General features: G+C 36.7%; 1 protein-coding gene across 1 annotated transcript; it reads right to left on the reverse strand.

Moving 5' to 3' along the window:
- Positions 1–407: 407 nt before the first annotated feature.
- On the reverse strand, positions 408–19039 carry SLC25A17 (solute carrier family 25 member 17). Its single transcript, XM_032221906.1, has 9 exons — positions 18860–19039; positions 15726–15786; positions 14487–14553; positions 13297–13448; positions 10105–10221; positions 5053–5198; positions 4790–4885; positions 2044–2126; positions 408–594 (listed from the first exon to the last, which is right to left on the reverse strand). Exons 1-9 carry the CDS (start codon positions 18911–18913, stop codon positions 447–449), a joined length of 924 nt encoding a protein of 307 aa, XP_032077797.1. The 5' UTR covers positions 18914–19039; the 3' UTR covers positions 408–446.
- Positions 19040–24669: the final 5630 nt, after the last annotated feature.

A 24669-nucleotide genomic window follows, 5' to 3' on the forward strand; every position in this document is an offset into this window, starting at 1 on the left:
CTTAAAACAATTTCAAATCCATTCTTCAAAATTCTTAGGTTGCTACAGAAGAAGGCATAAAAGAACACAACTCAGTTCTTCCAAGACAATTAAAATATTCTTAACCAATTAAAGCTTATCTTCTAAGGACATTTTGTAATAAAATCTTTATTGGACTCATTAAGATTATCATGTAACACCAAATATTTGGAATATCATCTGACAGCAAATGGAGAATTGGTATTTTAAAATATATATAAAAAAATCAAAGAATGCCCCAATCTTTACATAAAACTGACTAAAAGTGATGCCTTCTAGATACTGGAATATAGAAACATTCAACAGTTTTGATTGAAAACAAAAGCACAGTAAAATAAAATTTTGGCCTTGGGATAAAATGGCACCCAATCATTTGTCAGGTATTCTGATTTCCTCTCTCTGTTTTATATGCTTTATATTAAAATATTTTAGTTCTTTAAGGGATGCTTTAACCCCATGACTGTGAAAGTAATAGCAGTAAGTTTTTCGTAGACAAGAAACATGAGTGCAGCAGTGAGGACTGTCTGGAGTAGCTTTGCTTCTAGTCCTTTATAGAGTCCCACTAATCCGAAGCGCCTATAAAAAAAACATATTAAACATTATACATTAAAAAAACAAAACACAGATAATTCTTCCTTCTATAGCAAACATACATCAATTTTGCTCTGTTCTTACTCTTTGAATGCAATTGTTAAGAATCATTAAGGATTTAAGGATATGATGTCCTCTTTGACTAAATGCCAATAAGACCAGTGGCCCATTGGCTTTATCTAATTGAGCAGAATGAACTGCAGATTCTGTCTTCCACTGGGCTTCTAGATGTAGCTACGTCTTGGAAAAGAGACATTTCCAAAAGATGGGTTTTAATTAATTACCTCAGAATCTGTAATAATATTTTTTTATCAGATTTATAACCAGTGGTGTCTCCCAGCATCCTCCACATGAATGTGTGCGGTGCGTGCACATGTGTCTTACCATCCAGCAACCCTTCTGCAAGCCTCTGCGATGCTCTAGCTGCTCGGCGGAGCATCGCGCAGGCGCTGTATGTGCCGTGCGCAGAAGCATTGAAGGGTTTAAAGACAGGTAAGGAGTGGGGGGGGGGCTTCGAAGCACCATACCGGAGCGGTACCCAGTGCTCCAGGCAGGCTACGGTACGCCCGTACTGGGGCACACCGCCTGCAAACCACCACTGTTTATAACCCATCTTTTTAGTCAAATTGAGCATTCACTGAGCACTCAGGCTGCTAAAAATAAATATACTACCATAATTATTAAAATAGAAAAAAAAAAGAGATGGCTTAATCATGTCTTCTGCTGCCTGGTGGCAAGAAATATTATAAATTCTTCTTTTTCTGCATGTTGCCAGATCATAATAAATTGAACTGATATGAACAGGGAGAACTAGAGATACAGGAAAACAAACGTCAATGTACAAGCGTCAATGAAACTTGGTAGAAACTTGCCCATGATCATCAGATAGTTTCTTCTAAAACTACAGGCCAGAGTGGGTTGGCCACCCTGTGTTTAAGTTCAAACACAACTCAGATGCCGCTCTCAATTAAATTGAGTTTGACACTCCTGCTATAATGGATTGTGCACTAAGCAATAAATTGAACTAGATGGCTTCTTTTATCCCTTCTAATTTTAATATAATATGACAACTTTTATCATAGAATAATTCCAGGACTTTTATTCTATTATTAAAATTGTTGTTGTGTATGTATATGCATAGGTATATCTTTATGTAACTATCCATTTACAAAGAACCCAATTTACTATTATTCTATTCTTTTATTAAAATTGTTGTTGTGTATGTATATGCATAGGTATATCTTTATGTAACTATCCATTTACAAAGAACCCAATTTACTATTATTCTATTCTTTTATTAAAATTGTTGTTGTGTATGTATATGCATAGGTATATCTTTATGTAACTATCCATTTACAAAGAACCCAATTTACAGTAAACTAGTAAGACATTAAACTGGGTTAAGTAGAAGCCAATTAAAAGTGCAAAGCTTACTTTATTCTTTGCTGAAGAAGGTAGAGGACATTTTTAAGACTACCTAATCTCCTGTTTTCCGGGTTTAGTCGGTGATGTCCAAACTGAAAAGGAGACAAAATGAATAAATGAACATTTTTACTGTTAAATCTCTGCTTACAGAAGTATGCAAAATTATGGAATATTTTGATTGTTCACAGAAAGTATTGTGATCAAGCTTTTATAATCCTGTACATAACTTAAACATAAACAAATTAAACTTATTATGGCCTTTGAGCCAGAGAGCACAATAATGAAACATGTAAACCTGTAATTGTTATTAAAACTGTTTTTAAAAAGACATACATGCATTAAATTACATTAAATTTAGTATAATGACTTTAACACAGATAGCAGTAGCAATGACCAAAATTTGTGCAACCTGGAAATATATGTCAGGGTCCTGGTTAAATAAGAGCAGTGACAGATAGACAATATGCTGTCTACCAAAGTAGTTCTTTAAAATGGGAAAGATATATGGAGTTTTTAAACCCTAATGGACAGAGGTTTTCCAAAGAAAGTCCTAAAGACTAGAATTTGCTATTATTTTTTGTTAGTCAAATTGATAGTAGAGTAGTCTTTTAAGGCTATCCATCCTTTGTAATGTATCATCTTGCTTAACCATGGGCAAAGCTGCAAAAGTGTAGATAAGTACTGCTTCTTCTGTATCAAACTTTGCCTCAATCTGCATATATGCCTGCTATTAGGAGTTACTGATATTAACAATAGGTTATTAATTAAAATACTATGTAGATCACAAGTAGCAGAGCTGAACAAAGGGATTTCCCCTCCAACATGTATCCTTTGATTGGATCAATCCAAAGGGTAGCAATAAATTGTTTTCTTTTAAGTGACATGTGAGGTATAATAAATTGCTTAAAAGTCAGTAAGATTCGTTGGCTGCAAGGCAAATGGTTATGGTTGGTTATGGTTTATTAAACTTGTATGCCGCCCTATTCCCAGAAGGGACTCAGGGCGGCTAACAAACTCATAGGGAGGGGGGTAATACAACGAAAGCAAAACAAGACAAACAATTACAAAAAACATATTAAAACTCCGCAACAGGCGCACCAATTCGAGTGGGGCTGGGAACTCATCAGCCCCAGGCCTGCCGGAACAGCCAGGTCTTAACGGCTTTGCGGAAAGCCAGAAAGGTGGTGAGGGTCCGAATCTCCATGGGGAGATCGTTCCAGAGGGCCGGAGCAGCCACAGAGAAGGCCCTCCCCCGGGGGGTCGACCATCGACACTGGCTAACTGATGGAACCCGGAGGAGACCTAATCTGTGGGATCTAATTGGTCGTAGGGAGGTAATTGGCAGGAGGCGGTCTCTCCTCCAAATGTGGGAGCCACTCAAATAAGCACAAATCTGCCGTTTCCCTGAAAATAAGACCTCCCCAGATAATAAGCCCAATCGGGCTTTTGAGCTCATGTGCTAAAATAAGCCCTCCCCTGAAAACAAGCCCTCCTTGAAAATATTGCAACACAGCAGCAGCCATGAGATGACCATGCTCACTGCCTCCTGCACTTCAAAAGTAATAAGAACTCCCCAAAAGTAAGGCCAAGTGCTTATTTCAAGGGTCAAAAGAAAATAAGACTGTCTTATTTTCAGGGAAACACAGTATTTGGCAACGAAGAAGCTGTCCCAGAGAAGTTACAATTGCTCTTTTGGACTGACTGACTAGAATTAAGGCTGTGTAACGAAGGGTGTGCAATGAAGAGCAACCCAATTTAATTGCAAGGAATAAGCTTCGATGAGATAACTTCTTTAACTGGTTTCACACCAGAATCAACTGACACCTTTATTGGGTCCTAAGTGTTGTTGTTTAACTAGGTTGTCTGCTTGGGCATGGGTTTCAATAAAGGTGGAGTGTCTTTCTGTATGCTTTTGTGCAAAACTTCAAAGTCTGTTTTGCACGGATCCCGATTATTTTTAATGAAGACTAATTGCTTGAACATTAAAAGGTCAGTCTTTGCTGTGAGCAAACATTGTTTTGCCATGAATTCAGCTGAGCCATTCTATGACTGGATCTTATCTTCTTATTTTTATTAGAAGAAAGTGAAATGGACTGAAGAATGATGGGGAAGGGGTAGTGTAGAATCAGAGCAGTCAATTAATTCATCTCTAAGAAAAACAAGAAAGCTCAAATAATTGCTCTTTTTTAGTTCTGTTTTAAAGTCCCATTCAAGAACCTGAGTTTTTAGAAATGGAAAATGAAGTTAGTTTACTGTTTCTTATTGTAGAAAAAGTTCATTAATGTTTAGCTATTGGCTATCTTGGAAGACTGCTGTCAGCCACTCTTCTTCTACTTTTTTTTTCAGTCTTCCAAATGAGAAATAAGTATAATTATTTTAAATTTTGGCATATAACTTGAGCTTGATGTTAACAGAAAGGATTTACAAAGAGAGTATGAAGCTACCAGGCTTATCTCACTATTACATAATGTCATAAAACATGCAGAGACAAAAAGGAGAAATCCTGCCTAATAGTAATAAATGCAGTGTAATATACTAATGTGCTTTTGAAAAACAGCATCCATTATGGAAGCCATGTGCTACTATTAATTCACAAAATTCTAATTGTGAAAGTCTGAGAAACAGTTTTTTAAGAGCTTTGATAGCCTCAGTTAAAAGTTGCGCTTGTCTAATAACAAATTAAGAACTATTAAATGGAATAAAAGTTTACAAGTTAGGGTGTGAATGAAAGTGATTTGGCATTACTCATACATACCCGTAAAATTGACTGTACTGTCTGCATAGGGTAAGTGAGGGTAGTGGCAATTGCTTTGGCTATTGCTCCAATAGCGAAAACGTCCAGTGAAGACAGCTAAAACAATATGAAAACAAATTAGTATCTGTATGCAAAAACAAAATTAAGAACCTTCAAATCCATCCTAATTCAAAACCAAAATTGTAACGATTTAGTTGAATGGAACAATTTCTAAGATCAAAGTTAAGTAAATATCATCTTTCTTGTAAGCCTTGGAATCTTACCTGCAGTTGTCTTTTTAAAATTTTTCTCTTAAGCCCTTCATAAAACATGAATTGTATGGCAGGGTTAAATACTAAGAGCAGTGAGGGAAAAGTACCATTCCACAAAGCCAAGATTCCTTCCTCTCGAATTATCTGATGAAAGGCATCTGATTAGAAAAATAAGTAAGGGAAATAAGAATCTTACAGAGGATGCAGAATTATACATTTGATCAGTCTGCCAGGTTAGCATTAATCATAGAGTTTTACATTTTTTGCATCTAAATTTACATTTATTTATTGAGAATTCAAAGAATTTTGTATGGACTCATACAAAGTTGTCTTATGAATCAATTCAATTTTTTCCTGTAATTGTGGCATGATTCAAAGATTTATTTATAATGTTTCTATGGCGCACTACTCCAAGCCGTGTTAATTTTTCTTTCAGAAATGCAAGGCTAATCAAATAAGTACCATTTAGTTAAGGCAGACTAACCCTTATGCCTTTCAAATTAAGTTTAAAGAGGTTTGGCATGCAGAAAATTACTGTTTGATTTACTTGCTTCTGTCATTGATTGATTAATTAGCTGATTGCAAAGTAACACTTCTGATACCATGTCATCTGTGTTTAATATAAATTAAATGTGTCTATAGTTACTCCTAAATCTCCCCAGAGAACTATGGGCCTCATTTGCATACTATTTTTTTTTGCTTTTTAACCCTTGCGTAACTGTTAAAAGGCGAAAAATTCCTTAGACAAAGGAGGCCCATAGTTCTCTGGCCTCCCCCTACAGTTAGCACTAAGCAGACTCCAAGTCACTGTGACTTGGACTCTGATAGCAACTAGCTTGGCTTTAATTATTTAAAAAAAATCTTTAAAATTCTTTCTTTTTCTTCAGGAAACTGGTGAGGCCCGGCCTCCCCTGCCTCTAGTGAATGCACGTCCCTGCATCACATCCAGCTGCCTCTCTGCTCAACTTTTAAAGTCAACAATTGCTGTGCTGGCTAGGAAGAGGACTTAAAAGAACAGGACAACAGCAGCACAGGTGCTGGCCTTTTTGTAGTCAGCTGTCCTGCCACATACCTCACCCTGTTTAATAAATTTTATTAAAATATTTTTGATATTTTTTTCCATTTCTGTGCACTTTGCACTCATTAGAAGTCACTGATGACATTTTGTTATCCTGCCCACTGAAGCAATACAGTGGTTACGATGTCAGACACCACCCTCTTAATCGGGACTTGGTATCCTTTATCTGCTGCAACCATGTGAGTGGTTGGTGGTCAGTTATCACAGTGATTTCACAACCCCAGAGATACACACAAAGAGCACTGATTACTCATATCCGTCCCTAGGCTTCCTTTTCAATGGTGCCATATTTTTGTTCCCTTGGAAGGAATTTCTTTGACAAGTAGATCATAGGATGGTTCATCCCTTTATGGTTTTGAATAAGCACTTCACCTAAGCCTACATTAGATGCTTCTATCTATACAACACCTGGTTAGGAGAAATCTGGCCCTTTTAATACTGACTTCCTACATAATGCATTTTCAAAAATGTCTCCTGCCATTCCTTAGATCACTGTACTCTCGAAGGTTCTGTTTTTCTCATTAGGTCTGTTAGAGCAGCGGTTCTCAACCTGTGGGTCGGGACCCCTTTGGGGGTCGAACGACCCTTTCACAGGGGTCACCTAAGACCATCGGAAAACATATATTTTCAATGGTCTTAGGAACCGAGACACCAATTTTATGGTTGGGGGTCACCACAACATGTGGAACTGTATTAAAAGGTCACGACATTGGGAAGGTTTGAGAACCACTGTCTTAGAGGGATAAACCTTTGGTAATATTCCCCCAAACCCAGAAAAGAACAAACATCTTTGTTTTTGGGGCTTCTATCTGTTTCCACCTTTCTCTATTCAGATTTCATCTCCCCCTTACCTACCATAAAGCCTAAGTATTGGGTTTCCTGATATCTTAGATGGCACTTTTTCTGGGTTTATGGTTAAGCCAGCTTTCTGTAGACAATCAATTGTTTGCCTTGTGTGTTTAAGGTATTCTTCCTAGGTCTTGCTGTAGATGAGGATATCATCTAAATAGGCAACACACTATTCCTTTTGACCTGGTAAGATTTTATTCATTAATTTCAGGAAGGTAGCAGGTGCCCCATGTAGACCAAATGGAATTTTTTAAAACTGAAAGTATCCTTGTGGAGTGGCACACACTCTGTTTTCTCTTTGGAGTGGTGCTCCAATGGAATTTGCCAATATCCTTTGGTTAAATCCAAAGATGCTAAATATTTGGCTCCACTTAGACCAGTGTTTCTCAACTGTGGCCACTTGAAGATGCCTGGACTTCAACTCCCAGAATTCCCAAGCCAGCATTTGCTGGCTGGGGAATTCTGGGAGTTGAGGTTCGGACATCTTCAAGTGGCCAATGTTGAGAAACACTGACCTAGACCATCCAAGAGCTCTCTAGGCATTGGGTACCCATCAAACTTATTTGCCTGAAATCTGCACAAAACCATACATCCCCATTTGGCTTTGAGCCCAATACAACTGGAGAACACCAATCACTTTCAGATGGTTCTATTGTGTCTATCTGGAGCATCTTTTCTATTTCATTTTGTTAACACATCTTTCAACCACTCAAGAATTCTATAGGGAGATCTAATTGATCAGGTTCCGCCCTTTTCTATTTTGTGTTCAACTAAGATATTATGCTCAATTGTATGGTAAATGTATATTTCCAGTTCCCTAATATTTTTATCTCTTTGTTTTAACTATCCCCTAGGTCTGAACTGATAAGTATTTTTCCATAATATGGTTGAAGTATTGCACCCCAAGATTGATCCAATAATTCTGGATATCTTTCCTTTAGTGCCAGCAAACCATCCCAGGTTCAGCTCTATTGTGCTATTTCCTTAGTAGGTTGGCACTTCCTTTTTTTTGTCTCCCAATTCAATTTCATACTTTATTGGTTCAGTTCACCTCATAATTATGTAAGGCCCCTGCCACTTAGCCTGTAGTTTGTTTCCTTTACTAGGCAACAGTAACTGGGCTTGATCTGCTATGTTAAATTGCTTCAACTTTAAACTTCTATTATCATGCCTTTTCTGACATTCACTGGTTTCTAAATATTCCTTACCATTGTGTCCTAGGGATTTTAAATTATTCCTCTCGAATAAGATATATTCAATTAGGTCTTTAAAGCCTTCTAGTTTTTTGCACCGATTTTCCTTAATGGTGTCTTGAACTCCGAAAGTTGACTTTTAGACTGTAACCCAAAAGGGCTAAATCCCGTAAACGTCTGGGGAATTTCAGATAGAAACAGCATCTATGTATCCAAATGTTTTGTGTCTTGGCCTGCTTATTTTTTGAGAATAGATTTTAGGGTCTGCTTCATCCTTTCTGTAAGACCGTCCTAAGGACTGGTACATATCTCTTTTATTCCCAGATGTGTATATAAATATTTCAGCAGTAGTTTGGAAATTGGTTCTTTGATCTGTAAGGATCTCCTTTAGTATGCCCAGTCTACTGAAGATTTCGACCAGCTCCTCTGCTATTCTTTCGGTGGTCACTTTCCTTAATGGAACTGCTTCGGGATACCAAGTGGCATAGTCGCAGGCAACTAGGATATACTCGTTGCCTTTACTAGATCATGGCAAAAGGCCTACAACCATGATGGCGAACCTATGGCATGTGTGCCATAGGTGGCACACAGAGCCCTCTCTATGGACATGCGCGCCGTCGCAGCTGCTCTTCTGGTTTCCAGCATGCATATGTGCGCCAACCAGCTGATCTTCACGGGGACATGAAAACTCCCTGGCTGTTTTCAAGTTGTTTTCTCACCATTTTCAAGCCATTTTGGGGGGCTTTTTTGACCTCAAAACAGCCCAAAAAACGGCCTGAAAACAGCCAAAAAACAAGCATGTGTGCGCCGGCCAGCTGGTCTTCAAATTTCCAATGCTCCAGCACGCGCACCTGCAGTTTAGGCACTTGGTGGCGAAAAGGTTCGCCATCACTGACCTACAACATCCACGATTATTTTAGAAAAGGGAATAAGAATTAAATTTACTCTTTCGATAGGAACTTTATTGTGTTTCCCTTTTGGTTTTACCAATTGACATACGGGGCAGGATCTACAGTACTGGGCCATTTCTCCACAGATCCCTGACTAATAGAATCTATCCAAAATACTTAACCCTACCCATGTATACAGACCATGGAGTTTCTTGAGCTAATTCCAATATTACTTTGCGATATCCCAAAGGAACTACAAATCTGTTCAATTTGTTCCTTTGTTAGGGATGAAGCCTTATTCTGTACAGCAACCCATTTTTTCTTGAAATACTGGGTGTTGATTCCTTATTTAACTCCTTTTCTCCTGCTAATCAATGTTTTGATCTTGGGGTTTTTTTTGCTAGGGAAGTGAGATTGCTTGGCAGAAGGGAATCTCAGCTTGGAGGGAATCTCAGCTCCGAGTTTAAGGATTTTGTTTTTTAGTGTAGCTTAGTATTTTGCTTATATTGTACATTTTTCTCAAATTAAATAAAAATAAAAATAGAAATCAGCCTGGAATTTTCTTCTCCATATAGTTTATATGAGTTACGGCTATATGCCTTAATTCACTTTGTAAAAATAACATTGAAAGTTAAAGATAACTGGTAGCTTGTTTTTTTACAAAATGACTAGACAGAGTAATGGTTAAATAATCCACCTCATCTTTCAGATTGTAAAGATATGAAAAAAAGTCTGTCTCATTGTTGCTAGAATAAAAAGGAAGTATATAAATGGCTGACATTTCTGGAGAATATAGCTCATGTGCGGGAGAACATGAAATATATTGCATTCTAGTATCAGTTCTTTTTTCATGCATTTGGTAGGATATTGAGAGCATAGCAGCTTCTTCAAGTCTACAAAAAGCACAGGGTATTTGTTGTGCAAGGAAAACTATGCCAAAATGCTGTCTCAAGAGTGGTGAAGGTATGTGTTGGTATACTGAGTTTGAAAAAGCATAATTTAAATACCTTACAATAGACAAGGGCAACCACACACACACACACCAGCAACCTACCTACAATGCCTTTGTAATTGGTTGGTATAATATCTTCATTTCTAAATTTTGCCCCCTGGAGTTTAAGACGGGTATTTACCACCCAGAGCGGAGTAGTCAACAGTACATTCACTACACCTAAGGAAACAGAAGCAAAATTCAGTAAAAAGAGGCCTCATAAAATTAAAATCAAAATTAAAATGTTAACTTTAATGTATAAAGCAGAAGAAGTACCATTTGAAATACTTCGCAAAATCTAGACTGAAATTATTCTGGGGGAAAAAATATTTAAAATGGAAAGTCAAGGGAGCTTGTCACAAAGGTGCTTTTTAAAAAGGGAAACTGGACTTTCTTGATTTTTTTCCTTGAAAATGCTTTGCTTCTCATCCAAGAACCTTCTTTAGTTCATAGACATCCAACAGAGCTTCCTTTATTTTGATTCTTTACCAATTATTACACATTTCATTGAGCAATGCAAGAAAAGCAAGCTTGCTTTTCACAATAGGTACACACCTAATTATTTCCAAATATTTTTCCCAACTTGACGCAAACTTCCCACATTATTCTTCATTATGAAATAATGCATTGAGAAAATCAGAAGTGCTAAACTGTTAAATAAAATTTAAATTAAGGATTCAAAAGGCATCCCTCAGATGTGGCACATAAAATGAGAGTAGTACAAGTAAGAATAAATAATAAACCAAAATAAGATACAGATCAAGAAATATGTAGCAGTGCTGGCAGCCATAGAAAGACACACATTATATCTCTGCTCTGTATTGGTGGCTGGTTTATTTCCAGGTTTAATTCCAGATGTTGGTTTTAACATGGGACCAGGTTATTTGAGAGACTATCTCTCCCCAGTTACAGGTGAAACTCGAAAAATTAGAATATCATTGAAAAGTTCACTTATTTCAGTAATGCAATTTAAAAGGTGAAACTAATATATAAGATACTCATTACATGCAAAGCAAGATAGTTCAAGCCGTGATTTGTCATAATTGCCATGATTACGGTTTACAGTTTATGAAAATCCCAAATCCACTATCTCAGAAAATTAGAATATTGTGAAAAGGTGCAATATTCTAGGCTCAAAGTGCTCCACTCTAATCAGCTAATTAAGCCATAACATCTGCAAAGGGTTCCTGAGCCTTTAAATGGTCTCTCAGACTGGTTCAGTAGGAATCACAATCATGGGAAAGACTACTGACCTGACAGTTGTGCAGAAAACCATCACTGACACTCTCCATAAGGAGGGAAAGCCTCAAAAGGTAATTGCAAAAGAAGTTGGATGTTCCCAACGTGCTGTATCAAAGAAAGTTATGTGGAAGGGAAAACTGTGGAAGAAAAGGGTGCACAAGCAGCAGGGATAAGTGCAGCCTGGAGAGGATTGTCAGGAAAAGGCCATTCAAAAGTGTTGGGGACTTTCACAAGGAGTGGACTGAGGCTGGAGTCAGTGCATCAAGAGCCACCACACACAGACGGATCCTGGACATGGGCTTCAAGTGTCGTATTCCTCTTGTCAAGCCGCTCCTGAACAACAAACAACGTCAGAAGCATCTTACCTGGGTAAAGAAAAACAGACCTGGTCTGTTGCTCAGTGGTCCAAAGTCCTCTTTTCTGATGAGAGCAACTTTTGCATCTCATTTGGAAACCAAGGACCCAGAGTATGGAGGAAGAATGGAGAGGCACACACTGCAAGATGCCTGAAGTCCAGTGTGAAGTTTCCATAGTCTGTGTTGATTTGGGGAGCCATGTCATCTGCTGGTGTTAGTCCACTGTGCTTCATAAAGTCCAGGGTCAACACAGCCGTCTGCCAAGAGATTTTGGAGCACTTCATGCTTCCTTCTGCAGACGAGCTTTATGGGGATGCTGACTTCATTTTCCAGCAGGTCTTGGCATCTGCCTACACTGCCAAAACCTGGTTCAATGACCGTGGGATTACTGTGCTTGATTGGCCAGCAAACTCGCCTGATCTGAACCCCATAGAGAATCTATGGTGCATTGCCAAGAGAAAGATGAGAGACATGAGACCGAACAATGCAGAAGAGCTGAATGCCGCTATTGAAGCATCCTGGTCTTCCATAACACTTCAGCAGTGCCACAGGCTGATAGCTTCCATGCCATGCCGCACTGAGGCAGTAATTGCTGCAAAAGGGGCCCAAACCAAGTACTGAGTATATGTGCATGCTTATACTTTTCAGAGGTCCGATATTGTTCTATGTACAATCCTTGTTTTATTGATTGCATGTAATATTCTAATTTTCTGAGATGGTGGATTTGGGGTTTTCATGAGCTGTACGCCATAATCATCACAATTATTACAAATCATGGTTTTAACTATCTTGCTTTGCATGTAATGAGTCTATCTCATTTATTAGTTTCACCTTTTAAGTTACATTACTGAAATAAATGAACTTTTGCACGATATTTTAATTTTTCGAGTTTCACCTGTATATCTTACGTGTCCTATCACGTCTGGCAGGAAAGGTGTGTTACAGGTTCCTTCTGCTAAAAATTTCCATTTGACGTGAACCCAAAGACACGCCATCCTTGGTGACATCATTCCTGCTACTTGAGAGGGAATAAAAAGGAGTTCCTCCAGCAGGCTGTCAATCCCATGAAAGTAGTAAGTTTATGAGATTGTTACACTGTGTGTAGGATGCTGATCCATCCTCTGCTGTCTTATTTATATTTGTGTTTGTTTTCAATTGTTGCTTTAGATGGTTTTGACGGTTTGCTTCATTGTACACTCCTCAGAATCATATTTGTGAAATGGGTAGCTATGCACAAACACCAAATTTGTCAAATATTTAAGATTTTTGATTTTTGCTTTGGAAAACATCTGATGTTAAATTCATAATATACATTTTCAGTTTCTGTTATATACAGTTATATTTACTACTCACACTATATTAAAACATTTCAAAGAAATTATGAATTTCATTGCTATTATCAAATGAATAACTTTCCAAAGATATGAGAATACACATCAACTTAGCCCATGCTCATGTTCAAAAATAAGATAATGAAATGAAGAGAAACATTGTTATACAAAAGTGAAAAATCTAAAACAAGTAAAACTAGAAAAGAGGAAATGAGACAAACCCTTTCAAATTAAAAATACATTTATCGCTTCATTATTTTAAATTGCCTTCATGATAAATTAATCTACATCCCCAAATCAATACATTGCTGATAGGATTTTATTACCTGCAACCACACCAAGAATCAAGTCCTTTCCTGTAGTTGAATGATGACCTTTAGCCCAAAGAGTTTTTAAACTATTAAATGTATAGAAATAGACGAAGTTGGAACAACAAAGGCTGGAGATAACAGGGAACCACCCTCGATATGGTGCAATGCTAAGGAACAAAATAACAACAGCAAAAAATGAAAATAATGCAACCATCATAGCAAAAAAGCATATCTGCACCCGATTCCAAACATAATCAATTAAATATATCTACTAACTAAAGGATTTTGGGCTAAGTGTTCAAGAAACCAAGTGGCAAAACAAAACATATTTAAATATGGTACTTATTAACTATATTTAACAGAATACAATTCTATACTCAGGACTAAATTAACTGAACATGTTTATGTCTGAATAACTATGAAAATAACCCAAGAGGATATACCCTATTTCCTGAAAATAAGAACTCCCCAGAAAATAAGCCCAATTGGGCTTTTGAGTGCATGCGCTAAAATAAGCCCTTCCCTGAAAATAAGCCCCCCCTGAAAATATTGCAACACAGCAGCAGCCATGAGGTGCACCTCAAAAATAATAAGACCTCCCTGAACATAAGGCCAAGTGCAATTTTGGGGGTCAAAAGAAAATAAGACCTGTTCTTATTTTTGGGGAAATACAGTATTATTGGAAAAATCAAAAGGAATACAATCTGATCTGAATGCAAGAAACATCCAATTCAAACACATTGTTTCTTGTTCAAGTATTTCCTTTCAGAGATAGTAGTATTTTATGGAGGCACATTTTAAAAATTAACATACTGTAATTATATAGTTAACAATATTCCATTCATACTAAAGACATCACAAATGTTTTTATGTGACAGAAGCTTTAACTACATAGAGGCCAATTTATTCAGGCAAGATTTGAGCCAATGTAATTCCTGCCTAGAAATTCTTCTTGAAGAAGAAACAATATTGCAGCAAGTCTCTTAGTCTCTTACCCGACTTTTAATTTTTTAAATAGTGTTTTGAATTACAAAGAAAAATGCAGTCATCATCATCTTTCTAAAATATGGTTTAGTCTAATGGCTCTGTTTAAAGTATAACTATTCAAATTACTTAATTGAAATTTAGGAAGATGTGTTGTACACATTGTTCTCCACAGAAGTTTTAAAAAACTAATTCTCCTAGCAAAATAGCCCTGTACTTACATGCCTTCTTCTTTAATTATCTCCAAAAGAACTGCATGTGTGGTTTTTGATTTGCGTTTTTCATCAACTGGAAAACAAGAAATATTTTTAACAGTTATTCATTATAGTTGAGATCATCTTCTAATATTTTGGAGAAGCTAGGGCAAAAGTAAAAGTGCATTATTTATTTAATCTTCAAGTTCATTGATTCAATCTGAAAGAGAAGAGTTGTTTTCTCCTTCATGGATAGGTCTACAACTGACCACAAATTAAGAAATAGGATTAGAAAAGTTTCCATTTATACAAATTGCAAAAAAGAAATGTGTAGACTTTTTGCTTTCCTCATTGGAAAGTTAAGATTACATCACAAGATTATTTAATATCTGCTCTAAGAATAACTATATTGATTGCCTTTTTTCAGTTTTAAATATCTGTCTTTTATAATTAAACACCAAATCCTAAAATTAATTTTTTGAAAGGATTTCTCCATCATCTCTCTGCATTTCTCAAACTGAGGTTACCGTATTTTGCTAAAATGTACATTTGCCATGTGAATATAACCTTCTTTCATGTCTACAGTATTGAGAATAAAGAATAATAAATAATGTTTTAGAACATCCAGATTATATCTTCATGCAGTTTAGAAAGACAAAATATTTTCTCTGATGACTCTAACAATAACATACTAAGGAGATTCATCAGCTTAGTTAGGAATCTGAAAGGTTTCCAAAGTAGCCAAGATTTTGCAAGTTCCATTTTCTGAAAACTATCACAACAGAGACATGCTGTAATCAATATACTTTGCAAAATTGTTACATATCTGTGACTGGTTATTGTTGAGTACATAGTGTCTTTTAAAAAACAGGGTTTTTTGCACTCATAAAGAAAATACTAACCATAGTTTTGGCATCCCAATTATTTTAGGGGTAATTTGAAATAAATAAAAAGCCCTGGTCAGCTACAAAATGCATTAGTTGCCACTTACACATCAATAGGTACTGTAGTAGCCTAGCATCTCTCCAATTATTGGCTAAAACAGATCAATCACTCAATATGTATTTGATCAATGACCAACAAAACTTAAAAGAACAAAAACAAAAATAGAGTGAATAGAATAAATACAAAAATATACTAACAGCTAGCAAAATAAAGAAGATCAGCTACTACCCTGAACAAATTTTAAGATATAAATGCAAAAACAAGTTGGTAAGTGATATATAATATTCTCAAAGGCTAAATGTAAAAGAATGGGTTACTCACCTTGAAGTCTTAGTCTAGCTGTATCCAGAGGAAAAAACACTGTCATTGCTGTCACACTACCCTAAAACATTTAGCACAAAAAATTAACTATATAGAGCATGCAGATTTTTTTGTAAATCTACAATGACCTATATTAAATCAAATAAGTTTATTGCAGCCGTTTGAGCAGATAAAGTAAAATATCCTATAGAACTATTACATCCATCTATGTGTGTATCAGGAAAATGACTAAGATAGGATCTAAAAATATATAAATAAAAACATTGCTATAAAAGTGATAAATAAGTAACCAGACTTAATTAATGGTGCGGCAAATTGTGCAGGAAATAGCACAAAACTGGGCAACACAGGAGGATATTTTTAAATCCTTGCCTAAAAAAAAGCTACATCAAACCTTATGAAATATGGCAGTGAAAAAGCTTCCTCTATATAAATTCACTTTCAACTTAAACAGAACTTTATGGTTATGACCATTGCTGTCAAAATATTTATTTTAAAAAAAATTCCATACAACTGCCCATTAAAAATGTGGTTCACAATAAATTAAAGTTCAGTTTGATACTATATGTGTTCGAAACAGAGATTTTGTGCATATTCCAAGCACACTGAAATAATTTAATAGTGGTATTTATATTTTATTTACAACTTGCCATAGTAAAGTTTTGATAAAATATTTGTGTGAAGCACAATATTGATATATTATACACAATCTATCCCTGAGGCATTCTATCTAATGTTATAACATTAATTTTTATAATTATCAAAGAAGAAAAGGAGGAATTAATACAAAAATATAAATTGCATTCCTAATATATAGAACAACTATATAGTTTTTGACTCATTTGTTTAATCAAATCTATTTAGTTTTAGAATTGTGTGGCAAAGATCACATTTAGATAATATTTCAAAACTATTAGTTCTTAGTTATGCAAAAATATTGAAAATAAAAAAGATAAATAAAAAAAGATTCACAAACTTTTAAGATTCACAAACTTCCACACAAACAACTAGATATGGTCTAATTTCTTATTTGATTATCAAAATTATTCCGACATGTAAGAACTGTGAAACTTATTTAGCAATCTGATAATCTTTAAATCCATGAGCCAGAAGACAATGAGCACATGAAATAATTTTCTCATTCTTGTTCCACCTATGCAGGTCTAAACAAGTTATAATAGAATTCACATGTAAATCAGTCTTGAACTATTATTTGTTAACTGCTTTCCTGGACTGCACAATTACCCTCATATATACAGATATAAAATGCAAGACCATCTATTTGTATAATTGTATAATCTAATTCCTGTGTATGGAAGAAGAGTCTTAAAACAATCAATGCAAGCCTTTTCTTTCCTTCTTTTTATCCAGTAATACCCTCCCACACCTTTAAGACAGCATGAATAGCTGAGGCACACCTGTGCTCCAAGAGAAAGATGTCTTCAGTATTTAGGTATGGGTGTATACTGTATTTTGAGATGGGCAATTGCAATTATTTGGGACAACCAGAAGAAATTAAAGTTGCAAGTGAAAGAGGAGGAAATGCCAGACAAAAAGGGGTAAATGTCAGTGTGGGAGAGGGATGTGTGGAATTCAGACTCAAAAGTAAAAACACAGACAAGTAACAGCCATCCAACAGCTGATAAGGAACTTTTCCCTTCCTAGCAAAAAAATAATAATAAGATGCTTAAGGCCCATAAGAGATAAGGATAGCAGCAATTGGTACTTGGCTGAAAATAATGACTCCTAAACCAGCTAATTTCAATGTACCTAAAGATTGGTTAAGAGGTGGCTATAATTGCAACTAAGGAATTTGCCCATAGTCTCTACACCTGAGAGAGCAGCCCAAAATATAGCTAACTACTGCAATATCTTTTCACAGATATAAGTAATTCAAATCTGTCTGTAAAGGTGAAAGGGGGGGGAGAGAACAAAGATTTTATGAATATTCATAGAAGCCATACGTAAAAATCCTTAGAAGTAACACAGAATATGTAAAATAGGCTTGTAGGTAAAAAATAAGGAAGCATCATACATTCTGTTTAAGGATCACTGTGTATTGGTATAATAAAAAAATCCCTTGTAACAAAGGGAAGAAAACTTTTGGATGTAGCATTTACCAAAAAGAACTCATCATAGTGGATGACATATGAAAATGACAGCATGCTTTATTTAGAGTTCTGAACTTACTCTAGTAGAAGAGATAGGGTGACTACTCTACCCGATTATGTTTTTAATCTGGACCACTGATACTAAAGAGATGTACCATCTATGTTGATTCTTGGATTGTATACATGTTTTACTACAATGATCCAGTTATTAACACAGTCATAAACAACTATAACCCATTTGATCTGCAAACTTTTTGCAGTTTCTGATTGTTGTATTAGTGATATATTAATATATTTAATAAAAATAATATAAAAATACTTTTAACAGGCATGTTGATGAAGTGTATTAAACAAGCAACCCTAGAAGCTATTATGAGAAAACACTAATAGACTTATATACATTGGCAATCCTGACAAGATTCTGGACCCTAGTCCACTGATAAACAGATTTGCAATTAGGCGAAAACAGACAAGCAAGTGGACATTTAATTCAATGTATCGTACAATTAACAAGGTTATTTTTTATTTATGTATTTGTTTGTTTGTATCTTGCCTTATTAGTTTTACAAATAACTCAAGGCAGAAAACAAAGTATATCTTGAAAGCATCAGTCTTCCTTTAAAGACTGCAATAAACTTTTGCATATCATTTAAAGCTGAAGTCATTTTTTATGAAACCATCCAGAACGAAAAATGTAATCTTTTCTTCTGCAGCAGTGGTTGTATTGATAACCTATGCTCTTCAAGCTCCTGGGCAAACGGAGCGTAACAGGAAGTTACAAATAAGCAAATAACAAATATTTAGGATGACAGTTCAGACTAACAGGCACCCGCAGAGACAAAAGTTGGGAGGAGAGCTCGACTTCAAAAGCTAACAGCAGTTTTTTTTTTTAGCGGCTACCCAATGCACCGAAGGCAGGGAGAACAGGTCCCCTCCATCTCCGTGCCTTCCTTTAATCCAGCCAAATCCTGTCCCTTCACTTCCGGATTTTCCACACACCCGCTCCCTCCGAAGCCTACTCACCACAGCTCCAGCCATGGCATGGACCAAGCTCTCGTAGGAGAAGACGCCGACCATAGCTGCACCTTTGGCAGGGCCCGATTGCCGCTGGTGCGATCTCCCCCGTCTGCCTGAAAGAGAGCACAGAAATGGAGAGGCTAGAGAGGGAAGCAACGTATCGCCGGCACCACCCCCCGGCCAAGCCGCTGCCGTCCTACGTGACGTCTCCTGCACACCGCCAATCACTTACGCGGATCGGGAAAGATGTCCGAGAGGAAGAAAAGCTGTCCGAGCTCGCACCCCGCTTATCCCGCTCACCCTACCCCCCCCATTCCCCCCCTCCGCAGCAATTTGACCTCAAGATGTTCTCATAGCGACGGTTTAGCCGTGCTTTCGTTTCTCTGTCAAACGTTGCTTTTTGAGAGTTCTGTCAAACTAGCGGATGCTCAAAGCAAAATAAGAGCTTTCTCGGAAGTGGTGGGTGCTTCTTCATCATTGGAAGTTTTCAAGAAGAGACTGGACAGCCATCTGTCAGAAATATAGGGTCTCTTGCTTGAGCACGGGGTTGGACTAGATGACCTAGTTAGTACAAGGTCCCTTCCAACTCTGTTGTTCTATTCCTCTTATGGCCTTGCTATTTGAGGGATAGGTACCCATCTGACAATTGAAAATGGGTGGTCATTAGCAAAGAGAAGACTAACCCATGAAGGCAGGTCAAAATTGTGGCCAAGAAGGATATATTTCATGTGGAATTTAAGGACAAAAAAAGGAAGCATTGAAAAGGCTACTTTAAAATCAAATCTGTGGTGAACAAAATAAGCGGGGAGGGCGAAACCTGGCTCAAAATCAGTAACTGTGAGAGGGACCTTGGAGTCCTAGTGGGCGATCACTTCAACAGGAGTCAGCAGTGTGTGACAGCAGCCAAAAAAGCGAATGCAATCCTTGGTTGTATAAACAGGCATAGAATCAAAATCACATGACGTATTAGTATCGGTTTATAAAGCCTTAGTAAGGCCACACCTGGAATACTACATCCAGTTTTAGTCCCATTACAAAAAAGATGTTGAGACTTTGGATGATTCGCAACTAATCATCTTAGTTGCGAGGAACAGCAACTAAGATGCTCTGGAGACTAAAACATGAAGAATGGTTGCAGGATTTGGGTTTGGCTAGTCTAGAGAAAAGGACCTGGGAGGGACATCATAGCAGTATTCCAGTATTTGAGAGGCTGCCACAAAGAGGAGGGGGTCAATTTATTTTCCAAAACACCAGAGAGGACAAACAATGGATGGAAACTAAGCAAGGAGAGAAGCAACCTGTAATTAAGATAACTTCCTAACAGTGCGGACAATTAACCAGTAGAACATCTTGCCTTCAGAAGTTGTGGGTGCTTCATCACTGGGTTTTTAAGAAGAGACTGGACAGTCACTTGTCTGAAATGGTATAGGATCTCCTGCAAGCAGGGAGCTGGACTAGAATACCTCCAAGGTCCCTTCCAGCTCTACTCTGATTGGGGGAAATATCTTTGGAATGTCATTCAACGCTACTACTAGCTTTATATCAAACACAATATGAAGTGCTGGTAAAGATTTTCCTTAAGCCAATATTCCTTAAAGCATAGTCCAAGGGTTCCTGAAGGTTCGTCAAGATTCTCTCAGATCCAAAAATCAAAATTATTTGCCATATACAGAAGATATTTTCAAAAATTTTAAATGTCACTCTTAACTTCATTTTTTTTAACTATGGGTTTTTCATGAAAAATATTTTGTGTTAGAATCTAATGGTTTGATATTTATTGTTATATGATTCAAATATTCCACAAATGCGTAGATTTAAGAATCATTGCTGTAAGCAAAGTTCTGGTAGCATCCTTTGCACTAATTTTATATTTTGCCTATTATGTGACTGCACAAGGGCAACACATAAAATTAGGCAGAGACTCAATAGCCAATAAAATGTCTAATCCTGACAATTATTTATGAAACTTTTTCAATCTATCATTTATTATAGCAATAAATCTAGTACTCAATATAAATAAAACATGGAAGGAAGGAAGGATGGATGGATATTAATACAATCCTTGGTTAAGGAACTAGGATTGAAACAAGGAGATTCTAGGTGATTTGGGACCAAATTTTCTTTCTCGCCCCAACTCCTTCTCATGGTTGTAATTTGGGGGAAAAGGGAGGAAGGAGGAGTATTAGAGATTTTCACTGCCTTGAGTTATTTATAAAATAATAAAGGCTGATAAAAAAGTAAAAAGCCAACACAAAAAAGTATGGCATGTAATATGGAAGTATAAAGCTGAGCAACCCTAGAAGTGATGAGACAGGATGAGACAGGAGAAATGACAAATGGAAATCCAATTCTTTTCTAGGGAATTTCTTTAGGATAGGAAGTATGAAAATCATCTGGGATTTTCTGAACAGATGGAAAAAGCATATGGCTCAGATACTACTGAGTCATCCCCACAAGGTATTATGCTTTAATGAGAAGAGGTATTTTTCTAGTGCTCCAATGGAATAGTAAAGGACAATAATCCAGTTTGATCAAAGTGAAACCCGACTTAAAATCATTTAAAATTTATATCTCAGAATCCACTGCTTAAAAACACTTCTGGCATTTTCAGAACTGTTCAATGCAAATCCTAGGGATAGAGCTCGCCAACTTTTTTTTTAGCCAGGTTGACTTAAAATGTTTTCTAAGAAGCTTTTTCTGGGGAACTAAAATTAACTTTAGCCAAATGTTTTAAAGGCCGTGAAGCATTCAGGGACCAAACCTTTTTCAAAACTTGGAAAAGCATTCTTAATACATGTTGGCATTATTCTAATAAACTTAAGATCAGACATCTTAAATAATTTCAAACTTTGTAGACATACATACTTGAACACCACAGAGAAGATGAGAAATGCTCTTGGCTATAAAGGCTTTGCAAGAACTGCATCTAAAAGCCCTGGGACCACTCAACCTAATACAGGAGTGGGGAGATATGTAGAAAGCAGGAGTGCCTGAAATACTGTGTAAATATACAAATTAAACAGTAGGGAGGCATACAGCTCTCAACATTCTGACTATTGAACCCACCAGAAGTTGACTCTGGAATTTCAAAATTCCAAAAGTAAAACTTTATTGAATACATCATTCTGGCACTGAAGGTTCAAAATCAGCTAATTTTTCCCGCACAAGTTTGCATACTTAAAGAATAGCATTCTCCCTTCCTCCCATGGAACAGGTGACGTTGTCCAATTATGAATCATTCTTCTGCTTTTAGTCCATGTCTTGGCCAACACCTGCAGAAGTGTCCTTGGTGGATACTTGACTCTCATGGTTGATGTCTGAAGCCCCTGCATTCTATCTCACCCCCTCCTTCTGCCCAGTTCTTTGGCAAGTTGGAAAGTGGTAAGAGTCAAAAAAAGCATAACCACCTTCAATCTTGACAACAACCTTGCCTTATCCTTAAGGCATAATAGCTGGAGGATGCAGTGACAGCTGCAGAAATGGTTCAGGGAAAATAAGCACAAACTATTCACTTTTCACGCAAAAGAAGAATGGGACGACAGAGAATGAGGTGGCTGGATGGAGTCACTGAAGCAGTAGGTGTGAGCTTCAATGTACTCCAGAGGATGGTAGAGGACAGGAAGGCCTGGAGGAGCATTGTCCATGGGGTCGCGATGGGTCGGACATGACTTCGCAATTAACAAGAAATTTACTTTTTGAACAGTGGATTTTTTTTGTTGAAATTTTGAGTTTTACAATAGGGAAAGAGAAATAACCTTTTGTATATTGATGGTCCTATTCATTTATCCCACAGCCTCTCCCTTGGGATTAAAAGGAAGTCTTGGAAATTTGGAATCAACGAGGACTGTGAAAATATAAAGTCTGGACTAGGAAGCATATTCCTTGGTTCAGCAGTGAAGGACCAGAAAGTGGTCCAGAGCTTAGTCACTTCTAAAATGTGCCTGTTGGCTCAGCAAAAATGTGTTTACTTTTGATCCAACTGCATCAATTGAATTTAACTGTATGTGTACAGCAAGCTGATGCATCTATATCCCAGATGCTTTTTTTTCAGGAGGCAATTGGACTTTTTTTTCTTTGAGGACATTTCGTTTCTCATCCAAGAAGCTTCTTCAGCTCTAACGGGATAGAGGGAAGGATTTATATTCCTTGCAGACAGCTGATCATTTGTATCCTTTTAGAGGGTCATTGAAGTACATGGAGGTTTATTTGTGTCCTCAGGTCACCTGAGCAGTGCTCCTGGTTCCTTTAGTCCGCAATTCCCACCCACCCCCTGGAAATCCAATGAAAATCCAGAATGGATTTCCAGAAGGGGAAAAAATTGCAGACTACGGAAACCAGGTGTTACACCATCAGTCCGTAGTGAAAAAATGCTGAACTGATAATAGGGGCAAGCAAGATAGCCAGACTGTTTTATTCATCCATACTAGGTACACACTCGATATGCTCATTCATTTTAAAAATTAGTAATTTATAAAATTCTTGTTTTTTCCTATTGTCTTTAATATAACTTTAGTAACTACATTTTTTGGGTTGTGCAAGATTTGTATAATATTATGATAGTGTTTGTGTGCTTAAATATATTTCTCAATCTGTGTACAAATATAAGATCTGGGGTAGATTTTGTAAAACAGTTAAATCTCTTAACACATACGTTTTTGGGTTGCCTTAGACTCAAACCAGTTTTTCAGGAATTACCTGCTTTTAATAATATAAGTACAAGCCAAGGCTGCAACAGTGGAATTTTCACAAACAATAGCAGGCAAGACCTACTAATGTTAAGCAGCATCAACTAAGTTACATCTATTTCTTATACAGGTAGTTCTTGACCATTCATTTAATGACCTAAGTTACAATAGCCCTGAAAAAAGTGACATGTCCAATTCCCACACTCATGATAGTTATAGGATCTCCATAGTGAACATAATCAAACCTTGGATACTTGGCAACTGGCATGTATTTACAATGGTTAGTGTGTCCCAGGATCCTGAGACTGTCATCTGCAACCTTCTGAGCTTCTGACAAGCAAAGTCAATGAAGGAAAGCCAGATTTGCTGAATGACATTATTCACTTAACTGTAGTGATTCACTTAACAAACATGTCAAAAAGGTCATAAAATGGGGCAAGCCTCATAAGTGCCTTGCTTAGCAACAGAAATTTTGGTTTAATTGCAGTTGTAAGCCAAGGTCTACCTGTACTTTTTATTAAGATGAGATAAATAAAATATTCATATATTTTGCAAGTTAAAAAAACTTTTGCACTTAATATATTAAAAATAACTTTATTTTCATTTAACTAGAAAAAAGGGTAAAGAATTAGACTCTTATCTTGTAATCAAGCTCCAAATTACATCTGAGCATTTATCAATACTGTTGCTATTACTCTAATTATTATGAATCACCAACTCACCTTGAAAACAGAGAACTGAAATATTCTAAAAATATTTAGAAAATAATGTATCTTGCCTGTAGCTGCAATATGCAAGTAATCATCAAATTACAACCAGCCATTTAATAACCATTCAGTTATGATAGCATTATAAAAGGTGCTTTATGGCTTGTCAAGCACTTGTGGCCTTCATAAAATGGTACACTGTTCCTCCTTAACCACATTACAACTAGTTAGTATCCCATGGTCACAGGACCATGATTTGTAATGTTTTTTGCCAGTTTTGTGCAAAAAAAACCCATTCAGGAGAGTGGATTTGGACTTAATTCATTTAATGACCACTATGGAAAAGTCTAAAAATCAGACTCGGTAATGTGGTGCCTTGACATGATTGTAACCATTTATGACCAAATTTCTGATCCTAATTGTA

This window comes from Thamnophis elegans, chromosome 7 (genome assembly GCF_009769535.1).
Source record: "Thamnophis elegans isolate rThaEle1 chromosome 7, rThaEle1.pri, whole genome shotgun sequence".
Taxonomy (NCBI): Eukaryota; Metazoa; Chordata; class Lepidosauria; order Squamata; family Colubridae; genus Thamnophis; species Thamnophis elegans.

Bases quoted from the DNA above. Each gene is read 5' to 3' on its own strand.
- SLC25A17 (XM_032221906.1), bottom strand. From the start codon at position 18,913: ATGGTCGGCGTCTTCTCCTACGAGAGCTTGGTCCATGCCATGGCTGGA. The intron at 13,449-14,486 runs GTAAGTACAGGG...TTTGTTCCTTAG, and splicing joins ATAATTAAAGAAGAAGGCAT to CATTGCACCATATCGAGGGT. The intron at 10,222-13,296 runs GTAATAAAATCC...CTGTTTCCTTAG, and splicing joins GATTCTTGGTGTGGTTGCAG to GTGTAGTGAATGTACTGTTG.